General features: G+C 44.1%; 1 protein-coding gene across 5 annotated transcripts in view; it reads left to right on the forward strand.

The window, feature by feature from the left end:
- Nfrkb (nuclear factor related to kappaB binding protein) overlaps positions 1 to 13196 on the forward strand; it is a 35314-nt gene extending 22118 nt beyond the window's left edge. For all 5 annotated transcript variants that reach the window (XM_041656894.1, XM_041656896.1, XM_041656897.1 and 2 more), the window contains 9 exons: positions 168 to 291; positions 768 to 847; positions 983 to 1200; positions 1297 to 1567; positions 2155 to 2367; positions 5020 to 5787; positions 8637 to 8743; positions 9536 to 9671; positions 9784 to 13196. In XM_041656894.1, the coding sequence (XP_041512828.1) occupies positions 168 to 291; positions 768 to 847; positions 983 to 1200; positions 1297 to 1567; positions 2155 to 2367; positions 5020 to 5787; positions 8637 to 8743; positions 9536 to 9671; positions 9784 to 9909 (2043 nt within the window). In that variant the 3' untranslated portion in view covers positions 9910 to 13196. The remainder of the gene's footprint in view (positions 1 to 167; positions 292 to 767; positions 848 to 982; positions 1201 to 1296; positions 1568 to 2154; positions 2368 to 5019; positions 5788 to 8636; positions 8744 to 9535; positions 9672 to 9783) is intronic.
- Positions 13197 to 13325: the final 129 nt, after the last annotated feature.

The following is a 13325-nucleotide window of genomic DNA, read 5'->3' on the forward strand; positions in this document are numbered from 1 at the left end:
AATTAGTATCTTAGCTGTACATCATTCCTTACAAAGTAAGCCAGTGAAAGGACAGAGCTAGGTTGTTATTCTCTGTGACTTACATCTGCTAGTTTTTCCTGGGAGTCCAGATAACTTTTATTATCTTGGCTGGACTTTTCCCATGTCTCCTTTTGTTCTGTTCATAGGTGAACACTGTAGTGAGTGGTGCACTGGATCGACTGCATTATGAAAAAGACCCTTGTGTGAAATATGACATTGGGCGAAAGCTGTGGATCTACCTGCATCGTGACCGGAGTGAGGAAGAGTTTGGTATGTGAGCCCTTCAGAGTGCTGACTAGATGCGGGGTTTCTGCCTTCTGTTCCAGATCTGTTACTCTGGTAGCATTCAGTTAGGATAGGATTATGGAGGCAGAATCCAGTCCACCAACAAGGCCATGGTTTGTCTTACTTTGTTTTTGTGACAGGATCTTGCTGTTTGGGCAAGCTGGCTTTGAACTTGATATGATTCTGTCTTTGTTTCCACAGTTCTGGACTTAACAATTGTGCATAGTCAAGTCCAGCTTTTTGTTTTGTTTGCTTTGCTTTGAGACAGAGTCTAGCCTGGTAACAGGCTGGCCTTGAATTTACTGTTTCCCTGCCTCAGGCTCCCTAGAAGTGGGATTACAACTTTTATTTGGAGAGGCTTTTGTTTTTTAACAAAGATCTTCTCATTAAGCATGCTAAGGCCAAATTTCCTAAACTGTATAATGTTTTTTTTTTTTTTTTTTTTTTTTTTTTTTTTATAGAACGGATCCATCAAGCTCAAGCAGCAGCAGCTAAAGCCAGAAAAGCTCTTCAGCAAAAACCCAAGCCGCCATCCAAGGTGGTAAGTTATTTCATGAGGGCGTTTACTTTAGAGGTTCTAAGATGAGGTGTGCCAGCAGAGACACTCGGCTTTTACCTGACCCAGTGAGTGCATCAGGAGCCTTCATGATGCCTGAGGTGCCTTTTTCTTTTCTAGAAGTCCAGTAATAAGGAGAGCTCCATGAAGGGTCTTAGTGGCCCTTCTGAGCAAAGCCAGATGAGCCTCAGTGACTCCAGCATGCCACCTACCCCAGTTACACCTGTAACCCCCACCACGCCAGCATTGCCCACCACCCCCATATCTCCTCCACCTGTATCGGCAGTGAGCAAAAGTGGCTCTACCACTGTCTCTGAGCCAGCTAAGTCAAGTTCAGGGTAAGTACCTGTGTTTCTTCTCTTGTTCTTTCCCTCTAGAGTCTTTCTGTATGCATGTTCTGAGTTTTGTGTTCTCCCCCTTGATTTTTCATATAGTGTTCTTCTGGTGTCCTCACCAACAATGCCACAGCTAGGAACGATGCTTTCCCCAGCTTCCATCCAGACTCCACCCAGTTCTCAGGCTACTGCTCGGGTTGTAAGCCACTCTAGCTCAGCAGGACTGCCCCAGGTTCGGGTGGTAGCCCAGCCCAGCCTTCCTGCTGTTTCCCAGCAGTCAGTAGGGCCAGCACAGACACTACCACAGATGCCAGCAGGACCACAGATTCGTGTGCCAGTCACTGCTACACAAACCAAAGTAGTACCCCAGGTAAGTGGATGCTGCATGCCATTGGGATACAGGGACCATATAGACCTAGAAGTGGGCTACTCAGTGACTCAAACAAGTAGAGCTTGAGGAAGACCTGGAAGTCTTATATTGTTGGTATTAATGATGAAGTTCAGTGAACTCATTTAATGTTCAAAGTTTCAAGGGAAAATGTTCAAAGCTTGGAAAAGTACTTTTAGGTACTCTGTTTTGCATGTCAGAAACAAGATCTTCATTGTCATATCAAGGCCCTGTAGAAGGAGAATTGTGCTTCTAAATTTCCATTGTGCCTTTAGCCATGCCACTGATCACTTGTTTGAAAGATTCACATATTTTGTCTTCATTTTCCTTTCCTGTATGTAAAATGTCTTCAGCATACGGAAATGAAATAAGAGGTTAAATGTAAAACATTGTGAACATGATACAAATATAGGAGATAGAGTGTACATTCCAGGGTGTGGTGAGCTTCAGGCTCTGATAGCAAGGGTACTTTCAGAATACTTTCTGAGCGGAGTTGTACAGGGCCCTTGCATGACTGCTGATCCCATTTTGGTGTCTAATTGGTCTCTTAACTTCACATCCTGAACTAGGCAGTTGTAGCAACTGTTCCAGTCAAGGGGCAAACTGCAGCGGCTTCTGTACAGCGGCCTGGACCTGGGCAGACAGGGCTTACAGTGACAAATCTCCCTGCTGCAGTCAGCCCAGTGAGCAAGCCAGCCATGAGTTCTCCCGGGAACTCTGCTCCAAGTGCCTCCACGACAGCCGTCATCCAGAATGTCACAGGACAGAACATCATCAAGCAGGTATGTGGACCTGACTCTGAGTGGTGTCCTAAAGATAAAAGCAAAGGAGTTAAGGCATAGGATGAGACTGAGCAGCCTGGGTGCCTATGGAGGAGGCTTTATTGCCTTTGTCTCATGGTTTGGAGATTTATCAGGTGAGTGCCCCACCCCCACCCCAGAAGCAAACTTTATGCTCATCTCTTTTTGTGTATTTCAATATTTGGTAGCTGGAGTTTGGATTTATGGGGTAGCTTCCCTGGTTATGCAGTTAGCTTCATGGCGTATTTTACAGAGTTTTTAGTTTGTCGCTTGTAAAGGTGGAATATACATTTGTTTTTTCTTGACTGTGAATATGCAGATGTGATCTTCTCACTTTAAAAATTGTGAAGCCTGTTGACACCTGGTACTAGAGCAGTGCCTCTTGTCGATTTTACCCCACTGTGTTTTGTATAGACATTAGCCAGTCTGTCATGGCATCGTGGGTAGGTGGGTGAAGAAATAGATCCACTCAGTGACAAAATAACATTTTTATTTAACAGGTATGTATTGTCTTTGGGGAATTTAGGCTGTGTTAAAGAGACTAAGCCCCTTTGTGGAGCTCACATGTCATAGGAGTAGGTGACAAAAAACTGTATCAGTATGAGATAATAAGAAACACTGTAGCCAGGCGGTGGTGGTGCATGCCTTTAATCCCAGCACTCAGGAGGCAGAGACAGGTAGATCTCCATGAGTTCAAGGCCACCTTGCTCTACAGAGTGAGTACCAGGACAGGCTCCAAAACTACAGAGAAATCCTTTCTTGAAAAATCATAAGAAAACAAAAACAAAAACAAACTGTGGTGATTTGGGTAAAGATGGAAGATGGATGGGACATCGTGTGTTAGTTTAGCTGTGATGATGGAAAGTAGCTTCTCTGAAGAAATGACATTTAAGGGGATGAAGTCGTTGTGCCGTGTAGTGGTGACCTGGAGATAAAGTACTATGTGTGTAGACTGGAGATTGAGTGTGGTACATCAGGAACACTTTTGTGGAGTGACAGGGAACTTAGTGCATAAGCAGTGCATTTGGTGAGGTTGACGTTTGTCACAGTGTCAAGCTTTGATGTGACGGTGAACACAGGCAGATTGTGAACTCATCGGGTGCTGGATCTGGTTTGTAGTTAATCCCTAGCTACTACTGGATACGGTGCACTTTGGGGAACAAGATTGAAAGCAAGAAGACTGTAGAGCAGCTGCAGCAGCCTGGGTAAGAGGGATGGAGGGTGTTTGTTAGCTGTGGCAAGAGGGGAATGTAGCTCGTGTGGTTTGCTGGTGCTTGAATATGGGTCTAAAAGAAGTGTTCCTGTGGGCTCTGGATGGAATAGTTAGGTATAGTGGTATCATTTACTGAGAGGGAATAAAGTTGGAGTATGGAGAATCTGGGACATATAGATTTAATATTGGGCAGCACCTGTGTGGGATGTGGTAAAGTATGGATGAGATTCACTGTGTGTAGCTATTCAACAGCTGTGACTGGGACCAGGATCTGGATTGTTAAAGGGAATGTCAGGTGAGGAAGCAGAAATAAGTAATTATGAATAATTTAAAGAGAGATGTTGCTTCTGAAGACAACATAGAATTTGGGCTGGAGTATTGTGTACAGATGAATCATGAAACAATCAGATTTGATTTTTTTGTTCTTTTGATGGCCAGTATCTTATGTATTTGCTTTCTATGATAGTGGTCCAGTAGAAGGGCTACCAAGAGGAAGGCATTGAGTAGACCAGAGGGTCAGGTTATTAATAACATGTTGGGTACCGTGAAGCTGGTAGTGGTGAACTCAGGGAGTCTGACTCCAGAGTCCCTTCTTGGAGCTAGTGCACCATGCTAGTGCTCAAAACACGTGGACTAACTGTAAATAGATGGATTTGAATTACTGGAGGGTGGTATGGGGTGGGGATGATCAGATACGTGCTGACAGTACTCCATTGTAATGGCATTGTGAATAATATTTTTAGCTTAAAAAGTCCTTTACACCGTATGGTGGTGTCTTATGCCTTTTATCCCAGCATTCGGGGGCAGAGGCAGGTGGATCTCTGAGTTCGAGGCCAGCCTGGTCTGCAGAGTGAGTTCCAGAACAGCTGGGGATACACAGAGAAACCGTCTCAAACAAACAAACAAACAAACCCAATAAACAAGACAACGAAAATAAAAAACTCAAAATCCTTTGCTAAGTAAGTTATATATATATACACACACACATAGATACACACACATTCAACAAGATAATGTATCTTGGTTTACTTTAAAATATTCCAGTTCTTGTGGGGTGGGGCTGGTAGGTGTAGCTTAGTGGTGAGGCCTTGGATTTATTTTCTAGAACCCTTTGTGAGGGCAAGTCTCAACTCCCAGCTTACCTGTACTGCTGGTAACTGCCAAAACGCCAGCTCAATCTCTTCTATTCCTTGCTAAAGCCAGGAAAGGATAGATAAGATTGACAAAATAATTGCATTTGAAGCTGGGTAAAGGGTATATGGTTTGTTATATTCTTCTTTACTTTTGTTTGTGTTGACCATTTTTGAAAATGAAAAGTTAAAGATACATGAATTGTATGCCTATGAGTAGAGGTTTGCCTCATCCATGACACCAGTTTAGCACTGTGAATCTTTTCATTGGTATTGTATTTCCCCGTCCAGGTATCAATAACTGGGCAGCTTGGCGTGAAGCCCCAGACAGGCAGCAGCATTCCACTCACAGCCACTAACTTCCGTATCCAGGGTAAAGATGTACTGCGCCTGCCACCCTCTTCCATCACCACAGACGCCAAGGGCCAGACGGTTTTGAGAATCACTCCGGACATGATGGCCACATTGGCCAAGTCTCAGGTTACCACAGTCAAATTGACTCAGGACCTCTTTGGGACAGGAAGTGGCACTGCAGGCAAAGGCATCTCCGCTACCTTACACGTCACTTCCAACCCTGTCCATGCAGCAGACAGCCCTGCCAAGACCCCTTCAGCCAGTGTTCCTTCATCAGCTCCAGCAGGTACTACCGTGGTCAAAGTAACTCCTGATCTCAAGCCAACAGAAACCTCGAATTCAGCTTTTCGCTTGATGCCAGCTCTTGGAGTGAGTGTGGCAGATCAGAAGGGAAAGAACACAGTGGCCTCTTCAGAAGCAAAACCTGCTGCCACAATCCGCATTGTGCAGGGTCTGGGAGTGATGCCTCCTAAAGCAGGCCAGACTATTACTGTTGCAGCACATGCAAAGCAAGGAGCCTCTGTCGCTGGTGGGTCTGGAACTGTCCATTCTTCAACGGTGTCCTTGCCCAGTATAAATGCTACTGTGTCTAAGACTGTGGCTGTGGCTTCTGGAGCAACAAGCACCCCCATCAGCATTGGGACTGGAGCCCCCACGGTGCGACAGGTCCCTGTTAACACTACAGTTGTGTCCACATCCCAGTCTGTGAGTATTGTTGATGGTAAAGATTTTAGCCTTCTGCTCAGGAAACTATTTTCTGGAAGGAGATGGGTGTCTTAGGGTTTCAGTTGCTGGGATATGAAACACTATGACCAAAAGCAAGTTGGGTAGGAAAGGGTTTATTCAGCTTCTATTTCCATATTGCTGTTTATCATTGAAGGAAGTCAGGACAGAAATTCAAGCAAGGAAGGAGCTGATGCAGAGGCCATGGAGAGTTGCTGCTGACTGACTTGTTCTTCATGGCTTGCTCAGCCTGCTTTCTTATATACCCTAGGACCACCAGCCCAGGATGTCATTGCCCAAAATGGGTTAGGACTTCCCGTATCAAGAACTAATTAAGAAACTACCTTACAGCTGGATTTTTGGAGACATTTTTCTTGAGGTTCCCTCCTTTCAGATGACCCTACCTTGTATTAAGTTGGACGCAGGATTTTGCTATAGCCCAGGCTGGCTTAGAACTTGTTATGTGCCTAAGCTGGTCTTGACTCTCTTCGTTTGTTGATTTTCTTCTCTCAGTCAAGTGTTGGAATTGCAGGTGTGTACAGCCAAGGCCCGCCTGGAAAAGTTCTTCAGGTTCGGCCCCTGTCCCTTAGGAGACTAAGAACTAGGAAACTGATCTGTCCATATCACTCAATTTGACATATAGATTTGTGTTGTTTGTTTTTGGAATACAATTTAGAAAAGTGTAGCATGTGTGTGTATACATGTACACATACATATCCTTAAAATATAAAGAATAATGTCAGAAGCATAGGGTAAAATACAAAATTTTCTTGTCCTTACAAGGGTTAATGAATAATGTATTTATCCTTCCAGCCCTTTCCCTGAGCACTCCATGTATATACACCTAGTTAAGAATGTAGGCCATTCTCGGATATTGACCAAGCCCTGTTTAGTGATGTGAAAATACATAGGAGAGCTTCTGCTGCCAGTGTGCTACAGTAATGCTCTAGTGCAAGGTTTTTTTAAAAAGTATTTCTGGGGCTGGAGAGATGGCTCAGCGGTTAAGAGCACTGCCTGTTCTTCCAAAGGTCCTGAGTTCAATTCCCAGCAACCACATGGTGGCTCACAACCATCTGAAATGAGGTCTGGTGCCCTCTTCTGGCCTGCAGGCATACACACAGACAGAATATTGTATGCATAATAAATAAATAAACAAATAAATATTAAAAAAAAAGTATTTCTGGAGCGTAGATAACTGAGTCTCGAAGATACACATATTGAAAGTTTGACACACTAATTGTGACCCTGCAGCACTGGGGCTAAAAGCCAGAGTTTTGAGCCTACTAGGCAACTACTCTACGAGCTACATTCCTAGTTCCAAACTGAAGAAAATATTTTCTACGCATGTAACAATATATAGCTGATAGACTTTTTGGTAGCACAATTAGTGCTATCTTTTTTTAAACATTTATTATTTTTTTATTTTATATTCACTGGTGTTTTGCCTGCATGTGTGTCTGTGTAAGGTAGTAAAGCCCTGGAATTGGAGACAGGTGTGAGCCGGTGCTGGGAACTGAACCTGATTCCTCTAAAAGAGCAACCAGTGCTCTTAACCGCTGAGCCATCTCTCCAGCCCCTCTTGTATTTTTTTTAACGTTATTTTTATTTTATATGCATTGGTATTTTGTCTGCATGTTTGTGTGAGGGTGTCAGATCCCCATGGAACTGGAGTTATAGACAGTTGTGAGCTGCTGTGTAGGTGTTGGGAGTTGAACCTGGGTCCTCTGAAAATACAATTACTGCTCTTAACCTCTGAGCCATCTCTCTTCTATCTTTTAAAAACAAGCAAGGTTTACACATGGTTATAAATTACCTGCTGGGTGTGTGACTCAGTGGTAGAACACCTAATGCTTAGCATGTGGGAGACTTTAGGTTTCATCCCCAGTACTGGGTGGGATGGGTAATTTTGTTACTAATCAAACATCAAAAACTAGGCAGCCTAAGTCAGAAGGGTCATTGACTTCCACTAGCATTAGATACACATGCAATTCACAAATATACAGTAGGTAAAACACACACGTAAAATTAATCAAAAAAATTTTAAAGAATTATACTCTTTATTAGTCAGATTTTGTATTGCTGTGACAAAATACCTGCCATAAACTAGGAAAACATTAACTTAGAGTCATGGTCACAGAGTCTCTGTCCCAGTCCTTAGCTCTGTTGATTCTGGACCAGTGGTGAGCAGCAAATCATAGTGGTAGGAGTGAGCATGTCTAAGGCTGCTCAGCTCATGAGAGGAAGTGTCAGTGAGAACCAGGAATTAGGCATAACCTCAAGAGCACACTACTGCACTTACTTCCTCCAACTAGACTCACTTCTTAAAAGTGTCTACAATCTTCTAAAGTAATCAGTATATGAGCCTGTGGGGGACATTTCATACTTAAACTATAACATTGCACCCTTTGTCCCCACATAACACAAAACGCAGTTTCCAGCACTGTTCAAAAGTCCGGGTCTGTTAGCTGAGTATATGGTGCATTCCTGTAATCCTAGCTCTAGAGAAGCTGAGGCAGGAAGACTGAATTGATGTATAGCCTGGGCTCTATAGAGAGACCTAGTCTCAAGTTCCATTCCTCCTGGACTTCTAAGTTCAGAGTCTCCTGAGACTTAAGGCAAACTCAGAGCTTGAGCTCATCGTGATAAACAGGCATATAACTTAACGTATAAGCAAGTTTATTGGAGTTACTTGGGTTCTGACTGCAGGAATATTGGAACCCTTGGGGAATGAGGATTGGCGCTGTCTCTAGTGCTCTCGCTTCTTCTCTGTAGGAACTAGCTGTTTGCTGTATCTCCTTCTAGCTCACAAATGCTGATTGTTTTCTTTGTAGGGGAAGCTGCCTACAAGGATCACAGTTCCTCTCTCTGTGATTAGCCAGCCAATGAAGGGCAAGAGTGTCGTCACAGCCCCCATTATCAAAGGCAACCTTGGAGCCAAGTGAGTGCTGTTTGTGGAAGAGCAAATGCAGTTTTGCAGAATGCGAAGGTGCTTGATGCCTGACATTTCCATCAGTGATACACATCAAATCCCCAGTACTGTTTTTGGATGCAACAATTAAGACATAAAAGAGCCATTCTGTGCCTGGCTTCTGTTGTAGAGTAGGAGGAATACAACAGCAGTACTAAAGCGGGGATATATTGAGTGGTAGAAAATGAGGAGGGGCAGGGTGTTGGGGTGGGATGGTTGGAAGATGTTGCTGGATCAAAGGATCCTTCCTTTGATATTTGAGCCCGAGCTTAAGACGGTTTGGCAAATGTTGACTTCCTCTGGCCCTGCCTTAAACAGGGATAAAGACTGATGCAGTCATTTGGGCATTCTTAATCATGAGGAGGCTGTTTGGGGATGTGGGCACGGCCTTTTTCTTTCCTAAGGGACAGGGATCTTGCTGGGTTGCTGGGGCTGCCTCACACCTGTACTGTCTGTAGTGCTGTCAGCTCTCCTTCCATGTGTCCAACTGGAAGAGATTCTTGCCAGGGACTCATGGTTCCTGTCTCTTGCTGGGCAGAGTATAGAGTTTAGAGTATTTTATCCACTACTCTGGAGGCTCCAGCCATGGAGAGTATAGAAGTTTAGAAGAAAGGTAGCCCTAGTATAAGATTCCATTTGAATTCAGAATGCTGAGGTTTTTAATGAGCACAAGGCCTCTTTATTGTCCTTCATTCCATATGGAGCTTCAGTCTGAGCCAGAGCAATGTGTGGTCATACCTTACTTCTGTTTCCCTTCCACAGTCTCAGTGGGCTGGGTCGCAACATCATCCTCACAACCATGCCAGCAGGTACTAAGCTAATTGCTGGCAATAAGCCAGTGAGTTTCCTCACTGCCCAGCAGTTGCAGCAACTTCAGCAACAAGGTCAGGCCACACAGGTAAGGTCTAATGCTGACTGTTGACCATCTCAGCTTGTCTGTTTCCTTTGCTTTCCTTCATTGATGTGCCTACTTGCAGTTCACTGACCAGATTTCCTCTCTTTGTGCGCAGGTGCGCATCCAGACTGTTCCCGCATCCCATCTCCAACAGGGCACAGCTTCTGGCTCCTCCAAAGCAGTCTCCACTGTTGTTGTGACCACCGCTCCTTCTCCTAAACAAGCACCTGAACAACAGTGACTGAGAAAGAGAGGCAGCTTTAAGAGACCAGGCCTCATGCATCTTGGCTGACAGAAAGGGAACAGGGAAGTTGTTTGCTTCATTCCTCAGAGCTCTCCTGCTTGAGGCAGAGTGGTGGAGGGTGATGCCAGCTATGGCCTAGGTTCTGCAGCCACACTCCAGAATGAAGCCCTGACGAGGTTCCATTTTAGGGTTTCAGGGCTGCACTGTCTAGTCCAGGAGGAGAGAACATCAAAGTCATGGGAGGTCACAGTCACAAAAGCCAGAGTTTACCTCCTGAGTGGTGGATGCCCAGGGAGCAGGCCTTCCAGTTGGGGAGCGGGCCAGCAGCGAATAAGCCTCATTCTGTGTGAGGATTTTACTTTTTAGTTTTCGACCTTCTTGGTGACTTGTCCAGATGAGTTTTGTGTCAAGAAAATTTTGTGTAACTTATTTTTTTAAAAAAACTTATTGTGCATCTTTTATCAAATAGAAATGAGGGCTTTAGTGCCCCTAAACTGATCCCTTACTCCTTTGGCCAGAATGAGAGCATAATAATACTCTTAACAGGTTGGGGGCTTACTTGATAATGAGAGGTTACATAGTAGGGAATGTAGGCCATGAGGTCAAGTGAGACCAGTTTGGTACCACTTACTAAAGGTGGGTGTCAGGGTCTTGGTTGTCCCTGTATCTTCACTTGTGGGATTGTCCTTGACATTTGTCAAGAGACAGTAGGGGATGCTGGCCGAGATGCTGCTCACAGTGCACTTGCGTACAGCCCAGAGATTCTATCTGCTGTAGAACAGCAGTTGCAAACCAGACCCTTGAAGCTGGCCACCTGATTGGAGCATAGAGAAAATGGTGGAGGTGGGGCAGTGTTAGGAGAAGTAAGTCTGAGTTTGCGGTTTTTATTCCTGGCCATTTCACACTTCTCAGCCACTACGAGCCGCAGACAGCTCAGAAGGATGGTTTTAAAGTCCTACGTACTTAGTGCACTGGTCACACCTTCTGTATCCTGCTGTGGTGCAGGGGTGGGTGGGAACGCCTTTCTGTAGGGACAGGGCTTCCCTGTCTCTCTGTGAAAGTATCCAAATTATTAAAAAATTATCTTTCATCTTGGGCCTTTAATTGTTTTCTTTTATGGGGAAGTAGAGCCAGAGGCCACATAGAATGGAAACGGCCTGGTTTAAGTGGTAGGTGGGTTGAAACTGGGTTGTTTAGCAAGTTGCAGAGAAACCGAAAAGGGTTAGAGTGCTTTCAGCTACAGAGGGACTTTACAGTTACATTTGGTTCTTATAGCAGTTTTGACAATTAGAACTGTCATCCCTCTTTAATAGTGAGAAGATATAAATCTGAGTGGAAATTAGAGGAAACTAAGATGAGAACCAAAGTCAGTTCCCAGTGTTAGAGATGTAACTTAGTGGGGAGAGAGCACCAACTAGCAGGTTGGATTCCTGGTACTGCTAAAGTGTGATGTAGTAATCTCTTCTCTGGACATCGGAGCGAAGGGTTAGAACTTCACACTCATGCTTGGCTCACTTCAGCTGGCTAGAGGCCCACCTGGTGCTACATTAGAGCAGAAAGTTAGGTCTTCCAAGTCAGGTCCCCTGTGTGCTGTACTTTTAAGGAAGACTCACTAAGGTGTCCTGCTGAAACCGCAGGGTAATTAGAGTTGTGTGGGAAGCCTGGCTCTCAAACCGCAGGTGACAGGATGAGATGAAGTCATACTCTTGATGGTGTGGGAATGGACTGAAATGATGAGAAGTGGGAGGACTATAGTGAGGGGAATAAAAATTCCTTGTGTGTTTTATATTTTTGGATATCATATTCATACAGAAAATGATGTGGTAGTTCTTAGACAATAATAAGGGAAGGTAGGAGATACTCTGTGAGATATTTACTGTTGGCTAAAACCTCTGAGATTTTCCTTAGAAAATCCCATAAAAGTCACTCTTACTTTCGGCTTCAGATCTACTCCAAACTTTTATATACTGAGGGTATCTGATTGCCTGTCTGATTAGTACATGCAAATATATTGTATATCCTAGCGAATACAGAGTTAAAATACAGGCTTATTTAATGATGCCAGTTTGTGGGGTTGACTCCCCAAAAGTCTAGTTTTGCAGGGAACAGCTCTTGTAATACAGTGGCATCATTGATCCTCTGAGCTTCTGTTGGACAGATTGGTAAAATTACTCAGACCATGTACCCAAGACAGGATTTAGTGAAAAGCATTCGGATCTACTTGTACTTTAAGATTTATTTTTTCTGTGTGTATCTGTGTTTGTGTGAGTATGTGTGGGAACTGGTGGAAGAAGAAGTCATGCAGATGTGGGAGCTGGGAACTGAGCTCTGGGCATCTGGAAGAGCAGGGGGTGCTTGCCAGCCCTGCGGCATGTACTTCTAACACTGTTGAAGAATATTTTGCCATGGAAGATCTTTCAATAAAGGTGTCCCAAATCACTGGTTAGAGATACAAAAATAAATTTTAGTATTTTATATTTAATTGTTGTCTGCCAATCTCTCAAGAATATTGTTTCTTCTGCCAATATGAGAAGTCTCACATCTTTTTTTAAATGAATAAAACAGAAAATAAGTTCCTTTTCCAACCTGGACCTGAGGAAAGCAATTTTTTTTTTTTTTATTGTTAGTGAATGAGTCCTTAAATACTTTCTGAATGGGTTGGGTTCCTCTCAACTGGCAAGCCAAGGGAAAAGGGAGCCCAGAGTTCTATAATACTTAATATTTTCAGATGATTCGAATCCCTACATGTGACTTTGCAGAACTTTGTGAAGTTTCTCTTTTAGGTGTTTATGAAGGATAGGGGTATGGGATGAGAGAAAGACACCAGACTTGCCAGTCACAGTTTTGATGGATTTTGCCAGTTCATAGCTTTTTGACCTTCTGCTGACCAACCTCAGGAGGACGTCACATGCTTAGATTGCAGAGGCTGTGCGGGCCCATGAGATAAATTGCACCCCAGCATCAGAGTGCTGCACAGTGAAAGGCCCTTCAACCTCAGCCAGCACAGAAGCCCTTTTTACACAGGAACTAACGTATATGTTTAGTTCTCCGTGTATTATTGTGGCTTTGTATGTACTGTGTCCTATGCCTGGTGTACCTTTTCTAAAGGACCAACTCCCCATTTCTCCTCTGCTCCTCCTTTGGTTTATGCATGTGGGTGTTTTGCCTAAATGTATGTATGTGCGCCACATGCGTGCCTGATGCCCCTGGAGGTCAGAGGATAACATCCCTTTGAACTGGAGTTGTAGACAGTAGTCAAGTGCCGTATGGGTGCTTGGAGTCAATCCTGGGTCCTCTGGAGAAACAGGAAGTGTTCTTATCTGCTGAGCCATCTCTCTAGTCCTGTGTGTTTGTTTTTGTTTGTTTATTTGTTGTTTTGTTTTTGAGATAGGACTTCTGGCTGTATTGGTACT

This window comes from Microtus oregoni, unplaced genomic scaffold (genome assembly GCF_018167655.1).
Source record: "Microtus oregoni isolate MIOR12 unplaced genomic scaffold, Mior012 000008F_ref0000371, whole genome shotgun sequence".
NCBI classification, from domain to species: Eukaryota; Metazoa; Chordata; class Mammalia; order Rodentia; family Cricetidae; genus Microtus; species Microtus oregoni.